Source organism: Symphodus melops (genome assembly GCF_947650265.1).
Source record: "Symphodus melops genome assembly, chromosome: 16".
Lineage (NCBI taxonomy): Eukaryota > Metazoa > Chordata > Actinopteri > Labriformes > Labridae > Symphodus > Symphodus melops.
This window is the reverse complement of record NC_136706.1, coordinates 1,961,870-1,986,372: the sequence shown is the minus strand read 5'-3', so window position 1 is coordinate 1,986,372 and position 24,503 is coordinate 1,961,870. Positions and strand designations below refer to the sequence as shown.

At 44.2% G+C, this 24,503-nt stretch overlaps 1 protein-coding gene across 1 annotated transcript in view; it reads right to left on the bottom strand.

Annotated features, from left to right (window-relative positions):
* Positions 1-24,503, bottom strand: part of ttc28 (tetratricopeptide repeat domain 28) — a 92,457-nt gene that overhangs the window by 5,672 nt on the left and 62,282 nt on the right. Inside the window, exons 8-30 of the mRNA XM_079363963.1 lie at positions 24,401-24,497; positions 15,943-16,139; positions 15,690-15,843; positions 15,000-15,171; positions 14,634-14,802; positions 14,388-14,548; positions 13,811-14,299; positions 11,921-12,113; positions 11,425-11,505; positions 10,520-10,772; positions 8,286-8,395; positions 7,145-7,274; positions 6,748-6,975; positions 5,584-5,767; positions 4,050-4,190; positions 3,791-3,935; positions 3,529-3,708; positions 2,873-3,441; positions 2,545-2,792; positions 1,749-1,873; positions 1,559-1,636; positions 1,298-1,457; positions 909-985 (exon numbers count right to left, since the gene is read on the bottom strand). Coding sequence (XP_079220089.1) covers positions 909-985; positions 1,298-1,457; positions 1,559-1,636; positions 1,749-1,873; positions 2,545-2,792; positions 2,873-3,441; positions 3,529-3,708; positions 3,791-3,935; positions 4,050-4,190; positions 5,584-5,767; positions 6,748-6,975; positions 7,145-7,274; positions 8,286-8,395; positions 10,520-10,772; positions 11,425-11,505; positions 11,921-12,113; positions 13,811-14,299; positions 14,388-14,548; positions 14,634-14,802; positions 15,000-15,171; positions 15,690-15,843; positions 15,943-16,139; positions 24,401-24,497 — 4,341 coding nt within the window. The remainder of the gene's footprint in view (positions 1-908; positions 986-1,297; positions 1,458-1,558; positions 1,637-1,748; positions 1,874-2,544; positions 2,793-2,872; positions 3,442-3,528; positions 3,709-3,790; positions 3,936-4,049; positions 4,191-5,583; positions 5,768-6,747; positions 6,976-7,144; positions 7,275-8,285; positions 8,396-10,519; positions 10,773-11,424; positions 11,506-11,920; positions 12,114-13,810; positions 14,300-14,387; positions 14,549-14,633; positions 14,803-14,999; positions 15,172-15,689; positions 15,844-15,942; positions 16,140-24,400; positions 24,498-24,503) is intronic.

Here is a 24,503-nt window from a genome sequence, read left to right as displayed (position 1 = left end):
AGATGTCGAATGAAATGTCATAAAGTAAGAACCAATCGAGTGATAGGTGAGAAAAAAAATGGAGATTATTATCTTCTTTTTTATTGATTTTAATTCATTAATTGATTTGATTTTAATCAGATTCATAACGTCTAAAGATCGGGGCTAATCAGTCACTCCCTGCTGAGTGCAAATGCTAGCTCTTTCACTCAGTAGAACGCTAAATGGAGCGGCAAGAAATTCAGCCAATCTCAGTCAGCTGACCGGAGGAGATCCTGAAGTTTGTACTCCAGAATCATTTCGAATCGAAAATAGATTCTGAATCGGATCGTGACCCCAAGAATCAAAGTCAACAGGCCCACAGAGGCCGAGCTCACAGATCTCAGACTGACCCCCAGCTGGAGGAGAAACAGCTCAGTGTCCTTTATCGTAATGATGATAAATCATCTGTTAAACACAAGAAGGAGACGGAGCGGTCGTGCTCGTGTTCACACAACAGCATGAAGAAAGACACACATGCAACATGAACCGGTGGTGGCTGAACAACTTCACATCTCTGCATTGATCTGACAGCTGCACTAATAAGCACTGGACTGTTGTCTCGCAGTGGCTTGTATTAGTTTATCAGTTTAAAGGAAGGAGCCATCAGTAAGATATCTACTGATTTAAATCTTAACGCTCTCCTCCTCTGTGATCATGAAGGAAACATGCTGTGTTGAAGCTTCTCTGACAACAATGCAGCAGCCAGTATGTCCTCCTTCTAGCTTCAGATTCTGCTCCTGAACGCTCAGGAGTCGTTTGGACCAGAGGAAGTCGGCGCTTTCATGCAATCTAATTATTTGAGTACATTGACAGTTTTGAAGCAGAGATTCTCAGCGCTTCATCCACCACCGGCACGAAATCATCTCGTGCACACATCACGTCAGTACCTTATGAATGAGCTGCTCTCCAGCTTCAGACACTGTGACCAGTTTGCAGAGAGCCTGCAGAGCTGCAGGAGTGAGACCTGAGGGAGGACAGGAGGCTTCATCAGTAAGACCACATGTTCAAATCATACACATTCTTGATGTTGTAATAATATACAAAAAACTTGGTCTCATGGCATCAAGCTCACTAATCTTGCATGAAGGGAACAAACAGGTTGTATAGGACAAGCCCCTCTGGGTTTATTTAGCTTCTCCAGCACACTTTTTTTTTTATTACCTAATCATGCTTTTTTACATTTGATCCATTTTGTTTGTTTGTTTGTTTTTAAGTGCATGAAATAAAAACACAGGCTGTGTATGTGTCACTGTGATAGAAGTTGGAGACGTGGTACCGAGCAGTGACTGCAGCGTGGTGCTGCACTGCTGCAGACGTTCCCCGGGGTCGGATGTCGGGAAGAAAACCGCCGCAGGGAGACCAGCACCGCCACTGGAGATATCTAACCGGAAACCCACGGCAGACAGCAGGGCCTGCCAGCCGGGCACGCCGCCCACCTTCACCCGGAGGAGAGGACACAGGTGGATGTGAGCACAGAGGACACGCAGGGTGACACTTAGAGACAAAGAGAGACGGGAACACACACACACACACACACCTTGTTCTCAACACTTTGCTGCGACGTGTACATCGGGTTACACTGACCGCTCTGAATCCGCTGCAGAGACTTCTCGACCTGCGGAGAGGAAGAGACAAAGTCCAACAACATCATGTTGATTTTTTTTTCTTCCTCTTTTCGACTATGAAGCGTTATTTCCTGAAGCAGTAACTGTGTGAATAAGTCTCACCAGGTGGAGCAGCACTCGGAGCGCGTCTCTGGCTCTCTCCGGGTACTGCAGGATCTCTGACAGCGCCTGAGCCACCAGAGACATCGGGCTGTTCAGCTTCACGTCGCTGCCGATCAGCATGTAGCCTGAAGGACACTCAGAGAGGTGAAAACATGCTCCAACAGGAGGCCACTCAAGATGAATAAACTCCTCTATGCAGACCTGCTCTACTGCAGCTTATTAAGAAACTGATGGAACTGAATTTGACTTAGAAAACGTAAATCAGAGGGCAGTAGTTCTGTAGATAAAATCACTGTTTTATTTAATGGAGAACAGGAGAGACATAGAAGCTGTTCCTGTGTTACTCTTTAAATATTTCAGTTCTTCTTAAAAACTTTGTGGGAGGTGTTCGCTGCCTGAAGAGAAACATCTTTGTTTTTATGTTTCGTCCATTTCGCCTTTATTCACATGTTTCCCTTGTAGGAAATAATTTCATGTAATCACAGAAGTGATTTTTCTGTGGAGTCTAGGAGCTGATCCCGGCTGTCATCGAACAAAGAGGCGGGGTTACACCCTGGACTGCTTGCCAGCCAATCACAGGGCAGACACAGGGTGAACCTCACAAACCCGTCTTTGGACTGTCGGAGAAGATGAGTCCACGCACGGGGGAGAAGGAACAACCTCCTCGCTGTGAGGCGACAGCGCTCACCACTGATTTGTTGCAGCTGGAGCGGCTGCCTCGAGGACCGAAGCCTCTGCACGTGTAGCACAAACTGTAACCTCACATAAGCTGAGCTGCATGCTTGTGTTTGCTCACCTGCCCAGTTGGAAGGGTGCGAGAAGTGTTTGCTGCTCTGAAGCGTCTTCATGGCTTCCGTCAGAGCGGCGCTGGTTTTGGTGCCGTTGAGCAGCGCCGTGTAGAAGGTGTGTGTGAACAGTTTGGAAGCTGCTACGGGCACAGGCCACAGAGACACGCACACACACTGGACCCCTGCAGCCAGGAAGGCCCGAGTCAGACCCACCACCCCGTCTGCTGACACCCTGCTGCTGGACTCCGGGTACAATCTGAGGAGAGGAGGAATCACAAGTCACGACTTCATTTGTTTTTCTTTACGGGCTCCGATGAATCGAGTGAATGGTTGTACCTCAGAACCACCAGTTTGACGCTCAGGCTCAGGTCCAGTATGTCTGCAGCAGTGAGCAGGAAGTCATGAAGAGGTGGGCTGTCATACATGCTCTCCAAGTCACACAAACTCTCCCCGTCCTCGCTCATTTCCTCTGCTCCTCTGAGTCTCTCTGGGCTGCTGAGACTCTTTGAAAATGAACCTCTGATTCTCCCGTCTGGACCTTCAGAGTCGCCTGCGTTTGATGTTCCACATGGTGACCTCTCCCTGGATTTCCCTCCTCCTCCTCCTGCATGCTCCTGACTGGGTGCGAGGACCAGAGCAGCAAGTTTCCAGGATATGTGAGTTGCAAAGTGGACGCACTCGGCCTGGTTCAGAGCTGCTAAAACGCGCTCCTTCGTGGCGTTTGCTCCGGTTAAAGGATGGCAGCCGAGCTGCTCCCCCAGCCCCAGGGTTTCCTCCTGGGCTGACGGTAAGGGTCCCCACAGCCAGCGGTCCATCACAGATGAGGGCAGACGAGGAGCTCCGACCACTGCAGCCACCGAACCTCCATCGGAGCAGTGGAAGGGGCCTCCACGACGAGGATGAGGCTGGGGGGGAAAATCATGCAACACCTCTTGACTTAAAATGGCAACATCTGGCACAGCTGGAAACAGAAGCACATATACCACACCCACCTTGACTGATGCTCCCAGGCTGGCTAAAGAAGGTACAGAGATGAGACTGAACCTTTCATAAAGGTATTCATTAGAGGAGCTGCCTTTGAGCAAGGCAAATGGGATCAGGTACAATTCTCCCTCCAGCACCAACACGAGCTGTCTGTGTCTGCCCACCGGTCCACTGCTGTGCATCAGGCCCTGGAGGGAAGACAGGGGACAAACGGTCCAGTTGAAGGAAGTGTATAAAGGACATGCTGGTGATGAGGAGTCAAACACGCACCCCTTCCATCGGTGCGATGAGTAGGTCATAAAGAGCTCGCAGAGGAGGTTTGCTGATGTTGCTCGGCCTGCAAAGAGGAGAGTTGGAGCTCTCCTTCGCTGGGGAAACGGTGGCGCTGTACAGACTCGTCATGCTCTGACAGCTTCTGTGAGAGGCATGAAACAGAGATTAAAGAGGTGGAGCGGAAAAAACAAAAAACAAAACCAACCAGCCAAGCTGCTGGAATCAATCAGCGGAAAAAAAAATCATCAAGTGGGACCTGTTGAAGAGGTTGTTCCTGGACACCATGCGGAGGTAACCTGTGGGGTCTGTGGCCGAGGTGAGTTTGTTGTTCAGCTCCTCAAACTGTTGCTCCAACAGATCTCCAGCTTCACTCTCTGTCTCGCTGCTGGAGCAAACTCTGCAGAGAAGATGAAGAGAAGCCGTTAGCGCTGCAGGCCAAAATGTCACGCCTACACAACATGCCTTTTCTTACGTTAACCTGCACCCCCAAACCGCTCCGGTGCACCCCACTCTTTTTTCTTTAAGATTTATTTTTGTGCCTTTATTGGAGGGATAGGATAGTGGACAGGGAGAGAGAGAGAGAGAGAGAGAGAGAGAGAGAGAGAGAGAGAGTGGGGATCAACATGCGGGGAAGGAGCCACAGGCGAGGTTTGAACCCGGGCCGCCCACATTGAGGACTGCAGCCTCTATACATGGGGATGCACCACCAGCGCCGCCCCCCCGACACTCATCTCTCTTTAAGTAGTCAGACGAGACTCTGAGGATGTTTACAGGATGCAGAGGAAAAGAAAATGTTTTATGAAATCGTCAGAAATGTTTCCGGGCTGATTTACAAAACGATCCAACAGGAGTCATTTCACAGATATGAATAAAAAGGACTCTGCAGTCTCTCTGTCCTGCACTGATGGCCTGCTGAATTTATCATTACCCAAAAGCCATTAGTTTTTATGTGACTCCCTGTCTGCAGTTTTCACAGCTCAGGGAGATTTGATTTGTGTTTAAATAGCACTTTCCGCAGCCTGGATCCATGCTGGAGGGCAGTAAAACTCCACTGCTGGGTTGGAAAGTGTTTTAATGCTGCATATGTGCAAATACTTTTCATAGTGTGGATGAGCAGGAGTCATAATTGCCACACATAAACAGAGAGAAAGGCTCCAGGCTTCGACACACACACACACAGAAATAAACAGACAAACACACAGGGGGAAGACACGCTGAATCGCTGCAGTAAACCCGCTGCAGTGTTGTTGGGAATTTATATATTTTTTTTAGACAGAAAGTTGAGACGCAGTTTGTGTGGGGGAACATTTGCTGACACGACACATGGTAGTGATTTACGAAGGCGTCCGTGATGCCAACCGAGGGCCGCAGTTGTGGGCAGGATAATTGAGAGTAAAGAAATATGGCAGCAGAGAGAGAGAGAGAGAGAGAGAGAGAGAGAGAGAGAGAGAGAGAGAGAGAGAGAGAGAGAGAGAGCAGTATAACAGGAAGAGTGATGACAGGCAGCATGTGGCTCCTCTCAATTGTCATTTCTGTTGTGTTTGAATGAATAAAGATGAGCTAGATCGCTTGTTTCTAGTGCCTCTCCAAAAGGTTTAATTTCACTTTCAGAAACGTTTTGAAGTATGAAAAAAAAAAAAAAAAACCCCTCTTCCTGGATTTACACCTTCTCGTTTGTTACGCATTAAGGTAATAAAAATAACTCTAATAATGGACTGGATCAACATCCCCTCAATCCCTCGTTTAGGGAAATACTTCCCATCTATGAAGTAAATAGAAAACAGCCAAACCTGCTGTAGTGGCTGTCCACTCCTAAAGCTTCTCTGGCGTTACTGATGTACTGCTCCAGTGAGAGAAGACCTCCTCCTCCGCCTCCTCTTCCTCCTCCGCTGTGTGGACTCCCTCCTCCATCCTGGAGCTCTGACGCCTCCACTCCAGCCTCTCCCAGGTAAACCTCGTTAAACTTCACAATTCCTTTTGGAAGAATGAAGGGAATTAGTATCACATGAACCACGCTGCATGCTGGGTTGGTTGAAGGCGGAATAACTGGGGAAACTGGGACATGGATTTTTTTTTTTTTTCTTATGCATGTCATGGAGCGATATCAAACACAGTCTGCATACAAAACTGCTCCAAACTCAGTATGCAGGGCACAGTTTGGGAAATATGTGAATTATTAACCAGGCCAAAAGTCTACAGCCCTGTTTTTCTGGTGGAACTGTGAAGCTGTGATTTCAGTCCTTGAGTTAATAAGTGTTGGATTGAAGAGATGGGGCTACAGATATAAAGATCCCTCGAGCATGGGCTTTGAAGGAAAGGCCCTGCGTCGATTAAAGGTTAAAAACTGACATAAATCCAAGGGTTTTGCCATGTGGTGGACACTGTAGCTTCAGTGTTTAGCCAGCTCTGCATGTGGTGGACACTGTAGCTTCAGTGTTTAGCCAGCTCTGCATGTGGTGGACACTGTAGCTTCAGTGTTTAGCCAGCTCTGCATGGGTCTGTAAAGCTTTCTGCGTTCTAACCTCTCTCCATGTTTCAAAAGCATCTCCAACATTGATCCTAGTTTGAGCAGCTTTCTGCTGCTGGAGCTTATTAGAAACATGCAGAGGCTTTTTAGCTCGGGTACAATCACTTCTATCTGAAGCAGTTCCACTGCCCGCTTCCATCGCTGCAACACCTGTTCACCTGATAACTGCTCTCATATCTGGCAAACCCAGGGGCGTCCAAAACGGCCTTCAAAGCCCCGCCTACCTTCTATGATCCAATCAAATCCAGAGCATTCAGGAGCAGAATCTAAAGTTAGAAGGAGGACATACTGGCTGCTGCATTGTTGTCAGAGAAGCTTCAACACAGCATGTTTCCTTCAAGTCTGATCAGAGGGTAAGATCACGCCATCATTTCATTCAGTAGATATCTTACAGATTGCTCCTTTAATCTTGTCTATGTGTGTGTACCTGTGCCTGGTGCTATCAGCCAGCTGTACAGGAAGCCTCCAGCCAGAGAGTAATAAAGAACCACGGCCCTCTGACCGTTCACCGTCTCCAGGATGTTCTCCATGGTGACCGGGATGTACGGGTCGGCGCTCGCTGCCAACTGACTTCCTTTTTGACGTTCAACAAGGAGATCGGCGAAGGCTCGTGTTCGCCCTCGTTCTGCTATCGCCAAGGCCTCGTCGTGTCGGCCTGGATGGTGAAACACAATGTAAATAAGATTTGGAGATGTCGGCGAGTAGAAGGTCTAAAGTAGCAGCATGAGTAAACAACGATACTCCAACATCAGGTGATAATTGAAAACAGAGAGGAAAAACAAGGAAGGCAAATCTTTAAAAAAATAAAAAAGGATCTCATTCACCTAGGCTGACGAGGACCCTCTGGAGGGCCTGGTACGAGCTGGTTTGCAGATCAAACAGAGAGAGTTTGTAATCCGTGTTGTGCTGCGTCTCGTGGCGAATTGTCTCAAATAGCACCGACGCCCTGTACAACTGAAACACACACAAATAAAACAGACATGAAGAGCGACATTTACAAAAACACACAACACGCAACTCTCTGAGGTGTTCCGTGTGATTGTGAGGACCTGAGTATGTGCATTTATTATGTTCCTCTAATCATGTTAGCTGTGTCCTTAAATCTGTCACCTGTTGTTATTTATTAAACTCATTATTGCAAAGCAGAAGAAACATGCTGTACCAACACAAACCACTAGATGGCACTACAAATACACAACCCAGCTACAGAGTTAGGATGCTGGGATTCTCCCTTTTTAAACAGGAAAGTGAGATCAATAAACCAAAACTATAATTATTAAGATCAATATTATCAATATCATTGCTATTACACATTTGTTTCATGTAACTACTAATCCCTTTAGATGTTCGCTGTAGTCGTACGCTCCGTCATGTGAGACCATAACTTTTATAATAATAATCTAACATACGTTAATACTTATTAAAACCTTCAATTCATTGAAAATATTGCGTCCAACATCTTCACATTGCCTTTTCTTTATGACGCCACTGAACAGCTTATATGCATTTTGGATCATGTGTGATATGTTTGACTCTTGACTTTAATACGGCTTCTATTAAATAAAAGCTGACGAATCTACAAGAAATAAAATTCTATTTTCTCTTAAATTAAAGAATAAAACTTCATGTTAAAAAACCCCCCCAAAAACCCCTTTTTTTTTACGGAAAATCTACTGAGGTAAAAAACGAAGCCAATGAAATGCAAAAAGAAACAAAAACAAAAACTGCAGTTCCTCAGATGGCCACTTGGGGCTGGCTGCATAAACCCACAAAGACCCATAAACAACCATGTTAAAATGCCCTTTTTTACAGTAGAAACAAAAATGTTTAAAGTCTGGTTCAAGAAACTTTTTCATCTGGATCATCTGTTATATTTAATGGTACACACTGTACTGTACTGTAACCTTTTTGTCATTTCTGACTCCACAGGTATGCAGATGTGAGCATGTATAAACACAAACACACCTGGTGTTGAGCCTCCTCCAGGTTTCCTCCGGCCCACAGCGACAGGCCGAGGCGATGGCGTATCTTAGCTTCATCTTCTCTCCGACCCAACTGCTCCGCCAGACGCAGACCTGAAGAAGAAGAAGAGGAGGAGGAGAGAGAGACAGAAGAAGATCAGACACTCGCTGCTGGAGGCTGATCTGAACATCATCGCTTTGAAAGTCCTGCTATTTTAGCGCTAGTGACAACTAATGCTGCGTTGAAGCAAACTCGCGCTGAGCCCAGGGCGCTCACACTTGCCATTCTTCTTCTCTCATTGTTCCTCTTGTCTTTCTGCCTTTTCATCTCGCTGACTCAGAGCTCTCGAATTCCGTCTGCTCTTCAGTTTGTCTCTGATATGTTTCGTCTCCCCTGCTGAGTGCGAGCAGACAGTCGTGACAGGTTGTAATTACTTCTCATTAGACTCTCAGATGGAGCCGAAGCTCATCAAAAATCAAGTTTGGATTCACGCTCCTCGGGATCTTTCTGTCTGTCTGCTGTGATGTTCCCAGTCTGTGTTGTTTTTCGCTCGTTTTTAGGAGGTTAATTGGAGGCACTCGTACGGAAGTTCCTGTCCTCACCTAAACTCTAATTTAAATTTTTTTCTTGCTTGTTGAGTTAATGATCAATTAAAGTTGAGACGATCAGTGAGGAAAGTGACAAACCGTGTCTGTATCTAACAGGCCCCAAGTACCGCTTCAATTTTATATTTCTCCGCCTTGGTTTGCCTGCTTGTCTTCCTAACTCTGCGAAGTGGGACGTCTGACAGACGAGCAGTTAGGACGGCTGCCATGGGTTTGGGTTTGACCTTGGCCCTTTGCTGCATTTTGTTCCCTGCCATCTACTCCCGCCATTTCTTGTGTCTCTTCAACCGTATTATCCAATGAAGGCAAAAATGTCACCACCCCCTCAAAGAAACCTTTACAACCTCGCATCAAAAGTGCCCCTTTACCAATAACGCGGGGACAAAGAAATGTAATGTAAGGTAACGTGATGTAATTTATTGAAACATTAAATAATATAAAGCAATGTAACAATGTAAGGTAAGCTAACGTAACGCAAGGTAGGCTATAGTGAAGCTACGAATAAAAGGCTTTTAAACGTAATGCTCTATTTTGTAGCACCATGTAATGTAGCGCTACATAGAGCTATGTATGTAATATTACATGCTACGTAACTTTACACTACGTAACTTTACACTACGAAACTTTACACTACGTAACTTAACACTACGTAACTTAACACTATGTAACGAAACACTACAAAACTTTACACTGCATAACTTTACACAACAAAACTTTACACTACGAAACTTAACACTACGTAACGCTACGTAACGTAATGCTACTTAACCTAACAATAAGTAACATAGCATTATGCTACTTTTGGCCACATAACACAATGCAACATAACGCATTGTACCGTAAATCAATGTCACGTAACAAGATGTAAACTGATGCAATTAAATGAAACATGATGTAAGCACAAATTTAATACACCATGAAACAAACACACCAAACAAGGCACCAGGATATACAATGTAAAACACAAAACTGAAAAGAAAAACAACATTATAAATAATGTCATAAAATGTACAATGTGTCGTGAGCGTGGACTGTTCAACTCCTCTCACCACACAAAGGTAGCACAAAGAACTCTCTGCTCTATCGAAGCCTGTCGGAGGTCTGTTTCCAAAGCTTTACTGTGTTTTTCTGGATTAGTTTAGGGAGCAGTTTTAATGTTAGAAAGGGGAGCGATTTGAATGTCTGCTTTAGCAGTCGAGTTAGAGGAGAAGTTCAATCAAACAGGATTATTGACAACAAGCTGCCTGAAGGAAAGCACACTGCAGGATAAACAGCCGAGCACTGATCTTCTTTTAGTCTCCGTCAGACTCATGAATACCTTTCATGCTTCTCAGGGGTTTCAGTAACACAGCTCTCAATGTATTCAGGCCTGAACAACTCTGACTTACAAATACGATGCCCACATGCAGATCAAAGTGTGCGTTAAGAGCCAAAGACTGCACTAAAACGAGTGCTTGTGGCTACAGAGGAAGGTGAGGCCGTGACTAACTTTCTCGAACCCTTTTCTTTAAATGTTGAGTTTGTTGTCAAAAACTGGTTGTTTTCGAACGCAGAGGAGATGTTGAAACATTTCACAGAGGAGCGAGAAGTGTGACTCTCTATCAGATTTTTACTCAGCAGCTGCTTTCTTACCTTCCTGTAGATACATCACAGCTTGTGCAGAGTTTTGCAGTGCGTGGTGTATCCTTCCAAGGCTCCCGTAGGCGAGAGTCTTAGCAATCAGATCGTTGGTCTGGGCCGCCACGCTCAGGTGCTGCTCCTGGAAGACCACCGCCCGTTCGTAGTTTCCCAGAGCTTCGTAGGTCAGTCCCAGGTTTCCGTAGGCTCGACCCTGGCTCCTCACGCATCCTGACCGCTCTGCTATGTCCAGAGCCCTCTGGTGCCACTGCAGCGGGACAGCGTGGTTACCTCACTCTCCTTTTGCTCAAGTCAAACCTACCTAGCGATGTGAAGCTGAGCTTGCCTCAATTCTTCCAAAAGTTCACATATTCAGCCAACTAGACATTAAACCGTTTATCAATTGCTTGACATCCTTTTTTTATAAAATTCATAAACAAGCTCAAGAACTAACTTGGCTAAAGTTTAGAGTTTCAAGAGGATGTGATGGAGCGTTTCTGTTAGGATACAGGGAATCCCTCAAGTATAAGTTTCTTTTCCCAAAGATCTTTGAGAAATTCACTCAACATCAAACTTCAAATAAAAAGCCCAGTCCCCTTTTTACCAGATATGTTTTCACAAATAAAAAGCAGGTCTCAATTAAAGACCTGTATGTATTTACATTTGATCATCCTTCAGATCAAAAATAAGGGAAAAAGAAAGAAGACACAGGAAAAATACAGATGATTCACATCCATCGAGTCTTCTGCATGATGATCAGGATAAACACCAGTAAACCTCGCTGAGTGACAGGAGGGACGGGGACGACTCTGCTTTTCGTAATGACTAAAGAGACGGATGGCACAAAATATAAAAAAAATATTCCCTAAAGTTAGAGCTGGGAAACACTGAGTCACGCTGCATTACGACTCTGCGCTTACCTGTAGCGCTGTCTCGTTGTCTGCCATCAGCTGATAAACGCCCCCGAGCGCGTCGCTCGCTTCAGCTTCCAGGGATTTATCCTGACAGTGAGAGCAGGATTTACTACATTGTTATCTGTGTACAAGGTACTCATGGAAAAATGATTAATTTCATATTCATCAAAGCGAGAAGAGAACTCAAGTGTAAGAGCATTAATGCTGGGCTTCCTGTACGTGGTAAAAAAAGAAGTGGAGGATATTTTTCATTTGGCATTTTGAATAAATTATAAAGTGAAGAACAGAGCGGAACATTTCTAAATGATGAGAATAAAGTCACATGTCGAGCATGAAGTTGATCGTTCACTTATAAGTAACAGGCTTACAACCCGCCTCTTTGGCTTTTTTTTTTTGTCATTTTTAAAATCTTTTCAACTTCTTCCTCCTCTCCCTTTTTTTTCTTCTTGTGTTTGACCTTCAAACTCTTGAATAGAAAGTGGTGGTAGAAACAACTCCTTACCCCTGCTGTTCGTGCAATATTAAGCTGATGCTCCAGGCAGGAGAGGGCTTGCTCGTAGTTGCCCAGCTGGCTGTGTAAGGTACCCAGCTCCCAGTAAGCCTGAGCCTTGCCCCCTCCTTCCCCTCCCAGCTCATGGGCCACCACCAGTCGCTTCTCAAAGCACACCAGAGCCTGCTGAAGACTTCCCATAGACCTGAAGACGGTTGGGGGGGGGGGGGAAAGGAGAAAAACACAGGATATGATTACCCTTTTATGTCCAAACAAAACACGCACTGCTCGCTCTGCCGCAATCAAAGCTTTCTTTCATCCAAAGAGACCAATATGGGCAATTTAAGAAAGCAAACAGGAAAGCAAATAGGCCCATAATAAGAGCCATTTTGATTTCTTTCCACTGTGAAAAACAGTTCTTTATCCTCAGAGAGAAAGAGTAAAAGAAGAAACATCTACAAAGGCTTTGTTCATTGGAATAAATCTGCTCTCATTTCAATCGTCTGCACAGCCTGCAGAGAGCAGAAAGAGAGTCAAACAGATGGAAAAGAGGAAACCCGTCATTACGCCTCGTTCTTCTGTCAGGGAAAATGACTCGCTTAGTTTCACGGGAGAAGAGGAGAGGGAACAGCCACTCCTCCCATCAACCCTCGTACGTTTTACTATTACTGAGTGGTGTTGTTTTTTTTCCCATCTTTGTTATCTAATTTGAAATGTGTACAGTTTTTTCCTTCAGGCAAGAAAAAGCTCATTTCATATTTTTTGCATTATTGCTGCCCAGAAGAGAAAAGAAATATCAAAACTAATGAGAAAGCAGTGGACACAAACAAACATGGCGTACATATATCAGCACTAATCTAAACACAAAGTAATGAGCGGCTGTACGTGACAGTTTAATATAAACAGATTTTGTATTAACTAATGAAAAAAAAAGCAGGTTAAACATCTGCTCAGAAACGATTTTAAAGAAATCAGAAGCACATTATTTCACATTAATTTCTGTATCCTATCCTGCAATGAAGTGTCAATGTAGTTGCATTAATGTTTCTAAATTCAGCGTTCATTTAATAAAACATTCATCAAATATCAAATATGTGCAGCAGCTTACTCCGCCACCAGGCCGTCGGTCCAATCACAGAACAAATACTGACAACCACATGAACAGCATTAGTTAAAGGGTCGATGGCTGCCATGTGCACAGCCGTGATAGTCATTCAGGGTCCAGCTTGAGCAGGAGCAACAAAACATGCAAAATAAATCAGAGTAATCCAGCGCTCGCCAGGAGAGTTTAGATCAACTTTATCGAAGGAGCGAATAGCGAGTTTGGCATTGTGGCTTCTCTTAGGTCCGCTTTAAGTCGATCTAAGCATTCCTGGTGAGCCCTGGATTACGTCGATCTTTTCGTAGGTGTCAATTTTTCTTGATGAGATGAGGAGAAAACCAACACCATCCAGTAAAAGGTTCAGAAAGCTAGGAGTTGTGTGTCTTAGCTTAGCATTAAGACGGGAAACAACTAGCCCAGTTCTGCCCATCGCTCTAAAACACAGTCAATCAAAAACTCAAACTTCAGGCTGTGCTGAACAGATTGAAGTTGCCATATGTAGACTCAAAACAAAAGACTGTATAAAACATGGACGTCATGTCAGTGACGTCACCCATTGGTTGCCGAGACAGTTTTGAAGCCCAATGATGGAGGTAGCAATACTTGAATTGCTGACTCAAACTCACTTTTGGTCAAACTAGTAGCAGGTAAAGAGGGGGAGCTGAGGCAGGTCAGTCTGATAAGCCACACCCCTAATTATGCATAACTCTGAGCCTTAACTCTTAGCATAGCTTAGCATAACTCTTAGCCACTGCATAAAACAAAGAGTGGTTTCGATTGTTTTGTTTAATTTTAAGTACCTGTGAGCATTGCCGAGTCCTCTGTAGGCTTTCTCCTGGTCCTGGACGTGGTTTAGACTCTGAGCCACCGTCAGGTACTTCTCGTAGTACTGAATAGCCTCCTCAAAGTCTCCCAGAGCATCGTAGCAGTCGGCCAGGTTCCCATAAGCCCTGCCTCTGTCCAGCATGCTCTCCGTCCCACTCAGCTGCTGCAGCATGGCCAACTGCTGCTCAAAATATCCAATCGCTTCCTCAAACACGCTCATGTTCATTTTGGTGATGCCCATGTTCCCGTGGACCTGCGCTTCCAGTCGGGCGTCCCTGAGTCCCTGAGCCAGGCCGAGCTGGGTTTCGTAACACTGGAAGGTTGTAGCGTAGTCTCCCAGGGCCATGTGCACTGCTGCCAGGTGTCCAAGGGCGCGGCACTCCCCCTGCTGGTCACCCAGATCTTTTCGGACGGTTAGTTCCTGGCTGTGGAAGGACAAAGCTGTATCCAACTGACGGAGGAGCCTAAAACGGGCGAAGGGAAGGAAGGAAAAGTAAGAGAAGAAGAATCAAGTCAAAGCAGAGAAATCCCCATTTTTACCGAATTCATCACCTATGAACTGATCCGAGCGCAGAGTATGCGTCGGCCTCCATCTTCTGATCGTCGACCCTCTGAGCCAAGGTTAACTGCTGCTGGTAGAACCTCACGGCTCCTGGAAGATCACCCCGACACACACACACATCGCCCAGGTTCCCAAAGGCCCTGAAAACAGCCTGCAGACAAAATATAACCCCGTGATTAACAGCCACTCTCTGAGTTTTTATAGCTTATTGAGTGAACACGGCAGAAGAAGGTGACCTGTGTGTTATCCAAAGCTTGGGCTATAGAGAGCAGGTATCTCTGACACTCCTCTGCTTTGCTGTATTCCCTCAGCGCTTTGTGGGCCAGGCCCAGGTTACAGTAGGCCTTCGCCTGGGCTAATTTGTCCTGGAGGTCCTTAGCTAAGGCCAGGTCTTGCTCATAATACCTAGGAGGAGGAGAAAAAAAAAACAAAGCCTGTGTTTTTTTTATTTATGCTACATGTGACATAGACAGTGTCCTCAGAAAAACTAGAATATCCACCAGCAGCTCAACATGGTAAAAATCCCTCAGATCGGTTCAAACTTCTTACTAGAAAATGTTTTCTTGGCTATTCAACGTTTGTTTTTGTTTTTTTTGTGGTACCTGACAGCGTCTCTGTACTGTCCCAGGCAGTAGTGAGCGTAGCCGAGGTTGTGGCAAACCTTTCCTTCTCCCTCCAGGTCCTGCAGGCCTGGGGCCAGATTTAGGTACTGCTGGTAGTACGGCAAGGCTTGAGCGTATTCACCCCTCCAACAGTGGAAGTTCCCCAAGTTAGCTGCAAAACAACATTCGAAGACCAACTTCAAAGGGGGTATTATGCTGTTTTTTTGTATTTTCCGACACACAGACATTGTTACAGTGTTGATATTGACACTAACGATGGACAAGTTTTCAAATCAGATGGTTCATGTTCGACAGAGTAATCTCTCAAGCCTTCAGAAATCAGCTCTTAACAACAGCTTACACACAGGTTTTTTTCTAGCATTGTGATTCAGTGACCTCACAAAGTCATTGAACTCCTTATATGGTCACATGCCTTAGGCGGGCTAATCAGAGGAAAGTGGGCTTGTAAGGAGGGGGGCCTTAAAGAGACAGTACCTGAAACGTCCTGTGCCAGACTGGGGCTGAACTGAGGGGTTTCACAGACCAGTGAGAGATACTAAGGAGATTTGTTGAGTTGTAAATCATGCAAGGATGCTGAAGAGGTTCTATTGAGTCATAATATAAAACTTGAAATAAGTATAATATGGCCTCTTAAAGGTTTTCAATCAGTTCTTTTCTCTTCTAGCTTGCCTAGAGCTCTTGCTTCGCTCTGATTGTCTTGGAGCTCCCGTGCGATGGTCAGATGGTGAAGGTAGTGCTGCAGAGCTCGATCGTGAGCGCCCAGCGCCTGGTAGGCCACCGCTAGGTTTCCATGTGTGGAGGCCTGGGATGGACGATCGTTCACCTGAAAACACAGAGACGTTTCAGAATTCTGTTTTTTTTTTTTTTTTTTTTAAAACAAAAGTGTTTAAAAAAAGTTGTTCATCCTGAGTTGGGAGTTCACCTCCAGTGAGATCTGAAGTTCTTGTCGGTGGTACCGCACAGCTTGGTCAAAGATGCCGAGTGCGTGATGGGCGTTTCCCATGTTACCGTACGCCCTCCCCTGGGCTGCGTAATCACTGAGCTCCTGGGCGAAGGACAGGTGGGCTTTGTGGAGCTTCAGTGCTTTGTCATACTCCCCCTTCATCTGATGTATAATGCCTGAGATGGAAGTCAGAAAATAGAATTAAGTAATTATCGGCGCCCCCCCATGATGCTGATCTGGCTCTGCTATGCATAGTGTTTTCTGGAGAAAAACCTCATCCTGCTGCCTATTCACTGCAACACACACCTACATATACAATACTCCTGAACACAGGAGCTTTAAGCAACATCGCTGCTATAACAAGCGTTCATTTTTTAGAGATCTGAGCTCAGTCTGTTTGACTTAAGTAAAGCCACTCATTTAAGTCTCATGTAGTTTGAGAAATTATAAATCTATACTTGTGTTCAATCAAATCAAGCTCAAGTCAAGTGTAAAAGTCTTTAAGGCCAAAACAATAAGTAGGTCTGCAGAACTCTACCATGAAATTTGGATTTCATTAAAAAAATCTGGTCTTAAAAGAGTTCAGTCCAAAACAAGTCAGACAAGTGCAAGTCCTCATTTTTGTCAACTACGCCTGAGATAAGTCCAGCTCTCACATCCTCGGCTCATCAAATTACTCATTCCAACATTTCATTTGATTGGTGCTGAAAATGAACAGAGCTTGGTGCTCATGTAGGGAAATCACAAACATGATAATTCCCCAAATGAGCCTCAGACCTATAAATATGCAACAAGCAAATTAAACTTGCGTGTGCATGTGAACATACGTGGTGTTTCGCAACCTTGATAAAAAGACGAGCGCAGAAGATTAAATTATTTAAAAGCTACAGTGGGGGAAATTCAACAAAACTAATAATAGCCTATCTGCTGCTGTGAAACTTCATTACTGCTGCAGAAATCCAAGAGAGTCACACAGACTTTATACATCCAGGGACAAGAAGCAGGAAAACTTCTGTCCCGAAGGCCTTCCCAACTTTTTGAGGCGTGATGTGTCTTCTTTCCTTCGATCAACAACCCAGTTTACTGAGCCGGACTGGAAAGAGTTGGAAAAGAAACTTAAAGTTATAAAAGCAGAGAGTTAAGATAGTTGAATACTTTGGGGAATTTTGGACGGCAACCAAATCTTCAGAAATGCAACTAGAATAAAGTCCTGCTGCACTAACACACAAGCAGGTGACACAGGTGACACTTCAAAAATGAAGGAATAGACAAATGCGTGTGTGCATTGGGAGTAACTGCAACCCTTATTTTCCTTTTTACTGTCATCATTTTTAGATGCATAAACTTGATTAAAGTAAAGATTCAGGCTAAACTGTGATAATTGAAACTCATGTAAACACCTTAACAGGGTTATCTGCGTCCAATTAAGGTCCAAATCCGTGACAACATAAGTAGATTAACAGGATGAGATTACACGTAAACCGAGAAAAATGACTTTGGCAAGGACAGGTGAAACCTTTTCATTCTGATTATTCGTACTGTGCTGTCACACCTGGAAGGGTTTGGTGATTAATGTATCCAACAGAGGGATTTATAGAAATAACGCAGACGTATTCAGTAATAAATATTCATTGGTGTGGGTCGTGTCAGAGAAACCCCTCGATTTTACTTTCAACTGATACTATTTTGCAACTTTTTCAGGGCATTAAGTCACTTGACTGTGTAAAAGGCAAACAGTTTCTCAGCATACAGTGTATATTACAGCACTTCCTGAATCACCTTATGTTGACGTGAATTGAAGCCAAAACACGCCAGACGCTGCTTCATCATTTTTCTTTAACACTAACCTAAAATTTTCCACCATTAGTCCATCCGCTCCGTCTTCTGCATGCTCCACTTTTTAGAAAATGTGTGCTCAAACAGGCCGTTTGGAGATTTTCCCTTCATGACATCACAAAGGGCAGTAGCCCCTCCCCCAGGTGGGTGACACTCCCACAGCTAGGGGTTTGTTCTGCCCTCTGAGTCTGCCTTCTCACCGTAAACAATAGGACATAGAGCCAGAAAGCACCGAGTACACCCGAGCCCTTCCAGAGAGGGGGTGTGGTCAGACACAGCTCATTTACATATTTAAAGCTACAGACACAGAAACAGCCTGTTCTGAGCAGGGCTGAAATTACAACAACACACTTCACACACATGTTTTGAGAAACTATTTCAGCTGGTCGACAAGGAGGAGAATATGTGACCTTCAAATCTGAATAAAACAAAACAACAACATATAGACCCCAAAGAGTTGAAACCGTTTGAAAGATCTGTGACGAGTTTGCATGCCCAGTTTCCACACCTTCAGTTAGCAAAATAGTGACACAAACATCCACGTCGAGTTCACAAAACAACTCCTGAGTTATCATTCTTACAACACCATTTCAAACGCCATTGCTTTTTATGACAGTCATACTTGTAAAAAAAAATTCAATACTTCATTACAAATCCATCCATAAACAGCCATCATCTGCGAAAATCTCATCATCTTCATAAATGATTTAGTTTACGGCACTCACACTGAATAATTGACATCATTCTTCACACTAAAGGCTGAGGGATAAAATGAAAAAAGTAAACCATAAAGACAGAACTCAGACTGATGCATATTGCAAAACTAATAAAGCGGACTGAATAAAACAAAAACAAAGCGTTGGACGCATTGTGGCGCTTAATTAAAATGAAGTTTAAGTGCATGTCTCTTTTATTTGATTACAGATGGGAATGTGGCTTCAAAAACACTTTATAAATGTGGCGTATAAAAGGAGAGAACATGTTGCATATTGGATTCTCTACATACTCTACTCTCTTGTGTGCAAATAAGTTTAAGTATGCATGAGCTGCACGCACATTTTCATGGCATGTTCTCTCTGTAAATAAATAAATTAGTTAAATTAGGTGTTTGCAGGATTTTTCTGCATACGCATGAAGAGTTTCTTGCCTCTGGTTGAGACAATGACACGCGGGACTGTACGTTTGGATTATTTATTTAAAAAACGACACAGTGACTTTGCGCCAACACATGATGATTTCGGGCTGTCGTGGGATATATAGGAAGCAGGGTTATGTGACGGAAAGGAGGAGGTGGCTGATAAGGAAAAGGGAAACCTCGGTATTCAGGGTCTCTTGCTAAGAGGATTACAGAGAAGCCTGCAGAGTTGGCTGGAAACGCTGGCTCCTGTTACACCTCTCCCCTTAAACTCTGCTTACACACTGGGAGAGCATCAGCACGTGCACACACACACACACACACACACACACACACACACACACACACACACACACACACACACACACACACACACACACACACACACACACACACACACACACACACACACACACACACACACACACACACACACACACACACACACACACACACACACACACACACACACACACACACACACACACACACACACACACACACACACACACACACACACACACACACACACACAGAATCCCCCTGAAGGTAATACCCCTGCATTTCTCCAGTCCACAGCGTTTCACAGAGGGGCCATGTGTCTGAAGAGATTCTGCAGGATGGTGGGATACCCTGATTGGGGAAGGGGGGCACAGTTTGAGGAGGGGGGCAGAGCTGTGAGGATTCGAGTGTGGAAAATAAAGTGAGACCTGATGACAGGGTGTTCAGCTGCGACAGCACAGAGCGATTAGAGGGGGGGGGGGGTTGTCTGCGCCCCCCCCTTTTAACCACAGAATAGAAAACGCTCAGTCATCAGTGAACTAAACTACGTATTCCAAACAAGAGCAGCATCAGTATAGAGGCTTGGTTGGTTTCTTTTCGGATTGTGTGGATGATTTTTGGATTCTGCAAAACGTATTCAGTAATATTTTACATTTAGATTCTAAAGGAGAAGAGGGGAGGAAAAGAAAAGAGGACACAGCTAAGGGTGGCAGAAAGAGAGAAGGAAAGAGGAGGAAATTATAGAGTTTAAAAAAATAAAAGGAAAAAGGCTAAAAGAGGGGAGAATGACATTATTTAATTAGGTAGAAGAAACTGAAGAGGGGAGGAGGGAAGAGAAAAAGTAGGAGATGAGAGGAGGTTGAAATAAAGAAGGAGAAATAAAGGAGACGTAAGGAAGAGGAAGAAAGATGGAAAGAGAGGAAAGGAGAAAAAGGGACAGGAGTAGAAGGAGAGGAACAAGGAAAGGAGGGGAGAAGTAGCAGGTGAGGAGACAAGCAGAAAGGAAAAAGATTAAAAGAGGGAATGAGGTGGCGAGGAAAGGAGAAGATGGTAGATGATAAATAAGGAAGAATTAATGAAATGATCAAATAAAGAGTGAGGTTAAATTGAAAGAAAGGAGACAAGATATGAAAGGAAAGGAGGGTAAGAAAGGAGGGAGGAAGGTAAATGATGAAGGAGAAGAGAGGGAAGAAATAAGGAAAGGAGGGAACATGGAGGAAACAAGGAAAGCAAGGTGACTGAGAGGAGGAAGAAGGACAGGAGGGGAGGGGTAAAAAGGTAAATAAAAGGAGAAGGAAGGAAAGACAAGAAGGAAAGAAGTCGAGCGGAAAAAGAGATGAGGAAGACAACAAGATAAGAAGACAGAGAAGGAAAGGAGAAACAGAAAAGATACTGCAACAGGAGAGCGGGGAGATAAGGGAGTTTGTAAAGACGTGGGAGAGGAGGAGGAAACAGGGAAGGGGATGAGAAAAGAAGGAAACAAAAGAGGAGAAGAGGAGCTGTCGAGTCAGCACTGAGCGTGAGAGAAAAGTGTCATCCATAAATGATGATGTGAATCATTGATCTGAACCTCAGACTGCAGCTCGTCTGTCAGCACACTGTCACCGACTTCACCATAACCTCTTAGTCACACACATCAAAGATCCTCTCAGCAGTGCGAGCTTAACTCGGATACAAAATGAAAAACACTTTCCTGGTGAGTAAAGAGTAGACTTCACTGCGGGGAATCACACAGAGAAGGACGACAAAACAAGGATGCTACGTCTGTGTCGGATGTATTCAGAGTGACAGAAGCGGTCTACATATTACTCGTCTATTGCTGTACACACACACACACAAACACACACACACACCCACACAAAGAGTGCTTGTTGTCCACTCAGCAGAGGAGTCAGGTTCACCCGCTCTCAGATATCACTGTGGCCGCAGAAACTAGACCCCTTTAAATAAAACATGAGCGTTGATTGGTCAGAGATGCTCCGTTGTGGTCAGATGAACGGTCTGAGAAAGCAGATCAGGCGACGACTGAACAGGACCACAGGATCACATCATATCACATCGTATAGAGATACGGCCCCTTATTATAGATCGAATTAATCTAAGAATAGCAGCGGGATAAATGGTCATGTCACATCTCCTCCTCTTCAGGTGAAATCAGTGTCAGAGCTCCTCTTCAACATGTGTGTGAAGTGTGTTGTTGTAAATCCACTCTGATCCTGTATTTGATCATGTCTATAAACCCCTCTATTTCAGCCCTGCTCAGAACAGGCTGTTTCTGTGTCTGTAGCTTTAAATATGTAAATGAGCTGTGTCTGACCACGCCCCCTCTCTGGAAGGGCTCGGGTGTACTCGGTGCTCTCTCCCTCCACGTCCTATTGTTTACAGTGAGAAGGCAGACTCAGAGGGCAGAACAAACACCTAGCTGTGAGAGTGTCACCCACCTGGGGGAGGGGCAACTGCCCTTTGTGATGTCATGAAGGGAAAATCTCCAAACGGCCTGTTTGAGCACACATTTACTGCAAAGCGGAGCAGGAAAAAAGAGGGAGACGATGGACTTTTACAAGCTGACTGATGTTTACTCTTTACTGACACATTAAGAGTGTAAAGGAAGGAGAATTGAAGGTAGAGAAGAAAAAGAGGAGAAAAGAAAAAAGAAAAAGGAGAGTAAAAACAAAGTTTCTCATTCTGCATAAAAACACAAAATCTCTAGGCAGGGATAAGGTTTGGATATCACGGGTGTCCTGATTTTGCTGCTTCCAACAATCTGCTCTTTGATGTCATCTTTCATCTCCGACTCCAGCTGTCTATTTTCTAGTTTCCAGTCAGACTGTAAACGAAGGCAAAGCACGAAACAGAAGTCCTTAACAGCTGGCTGCACTGAACGGCCCCTGATGTCAGCTGATGCTTTATATAAGCCTCTAACTTATCAAATACAGGACTGTCAGCATTGACAAGTTAATCCAGATTAATTAAGGTACGTAATATTGCATCTTTATTTATTCATCGCGTGCTATTTTGTCCCGTAGAGAAGCACCGTAGAGAAGTCATCCACAGTGTCTCCCTGTAGTCTCAATGACGTTAAAGAAGGACTCTGCTGCGTCCGACGTCAAATCCATCATATGACATCACACAATGACCTTTGACCTTCGTTCCTTTAAGCTGTTTGACGTCAGGTTTTGGATCCGTAACAAGCACCTTTTTTCCGTGGTTAAGTCAACGGCGTGACCTTTAACCTACAAGAGGGTTGTTATTTTATTTATAATGATCGCAGGGTTAAATTTAAACAGCAAGTAAATTACTCTCAGCTTAACATGGTACAAAAAATTGAGTTTTATTCAATTTAGCGATTAACTGTAATTTTAAGATGTCCTCGTTTGACAGTCCTGATGAAATGTAGTCAAAACATCTGTAAAGTAAGCAGCGTCTTAAGCTCATTAGCATGTGTAGGGCTACAAAATATTCTCTCTGACGTGCAGCAGAATACGAGTAAAGAGGAGAAGAAAAACAAATAACTTCTTCTGCATGTCATTCCCCTCTCTCTCTCTCTCTCCCTCTCCCTCTCTCTCTCTCTCTCTCCTCCATGATATCTGACTCCACTGTCCTATCTCTAAAATAAAGGGTAAAGCCTCTTTTAAATTCTACTTCTGTGTGTCCGAGTCGGCACTTTTCACCGCCTGCTCAAATGCACCAAACAAAGAGTCTGATGTCTGAGGACTGGATGCAGCTGATCGATGCCGACTGAGTGAGTCGGGTTCAGGACCTGAGTCCAGTCAGTGTATCGACTTTATTGAGTGTGTCGACAGCAGTGACAGGGCGAATCAACGGTCTCACAAAGAAAGAGCAGAACATTTCCATCAGCGAGAAGAATAAAAAAAAAAAAACTTCGGCTACTTTTATTTAATAAAGGGGGGGAAAAAACCGGTGAAGTGTGTTCGTCCTTTTATCTAAAATTGCATCACATCATCGTCTGCTTTTTTCTTTAAAAAAATGAATTTCACTTCATTTCAAAGACTTCCTGGTGCTGTTTGAAATAATTCAAAAGGAGGGAAAAAAAAGTGAAGGGCTATTTCCAGCATTTAAAAACATCTCTTTTTTAGATATTCGTTTGATGAAATATTCGGACATGGACAGAAATAAGACGGGACAGCCAGAGTTGAACCTGTAGGCAAACACCAAACAGGACGGATGAGTCATTCCCTGCTGTTTTTAACTCGTGCTTCGTTTGATCTCAGGTTGATTATTGTAAAGCCGAATCAGACTCGGATAAATAAATCAACGTTTTTATTTCTCTCATTGTTACTTCAGCAAGTTTTGAGCAGAAGTTTTCAAACGCTTCTGTCTCTCCTTCTCGAAAACAGATTTGCATAGCGTCTGTGATAAACTTTAAGGGTACATACTCGCTGTCCTATGTGGTGTGTATTAAAGTGACACTGTCTGTGGTTATTTCTGTCCTCTCTCTCTCCGTGCTGCACTTTCATTAAACGACTCAGCGTGCTGTGAGCTCAGATCGTGGTTTGAACTGAATATGAACCACCCTTAAATCTCTCCTTCTTCATACAGCAGACCCTCTATGTTCGCTTTTATTTGTGATGCATGTCCTCCTCTGCAATGCAAAGAAGAAGAAGAAGAAGAAAAGTTCCTCCATCCTCGTACTTGTTGTCGTGTAAACACAGTGCAGGCTGACTTTGTTTACACAGTCATGCTCACTTATCTTTATCTTCCTCTTGAAAACAATTTGTTCAGACAACTCGTGTCTTCTATCACTCTTCTTTCATATCATTGACTTTCATCAGATATAAGCCCCGCCCCCTCCATATTAACAGATGGGACAGGAGTCAAACTATAAAATCAAAAAACAAGTCTTGTAAAATGTTCTTAAACAGAGTTTCTGTCATCATAATTTAATCTAATCACACTGATATTCTTTTCTGAGAAGTTCAGTTTAAATTATAATATGTATATAAATATGGACAACACATTTCCAACTCTGTCTGGTTTTGTTGTACAAAAGTGAAGCCAAAAAAAAAAAAAGGATCACATGACTGTACTTAGCACTTTACAGGAGTGCAAAGTATAATGTTAAACTCCCATTACCCTTGTGTTAAAGGATCCAGGTATTGCTAACACTCTCAAGTTGACCAAATCACCTATGAAGCATTTTGTTTTGTAGTTATTTCAACGTACCCAGGTTGGAAGAGGCTCGGCCCTGAGCGGCTCTGTCCTGCAGCTCCTGGGCCAGTTCAAGCTGGTGTTGGTGGTACTGACGCGCCCGCTCCAGGTCCTGAAG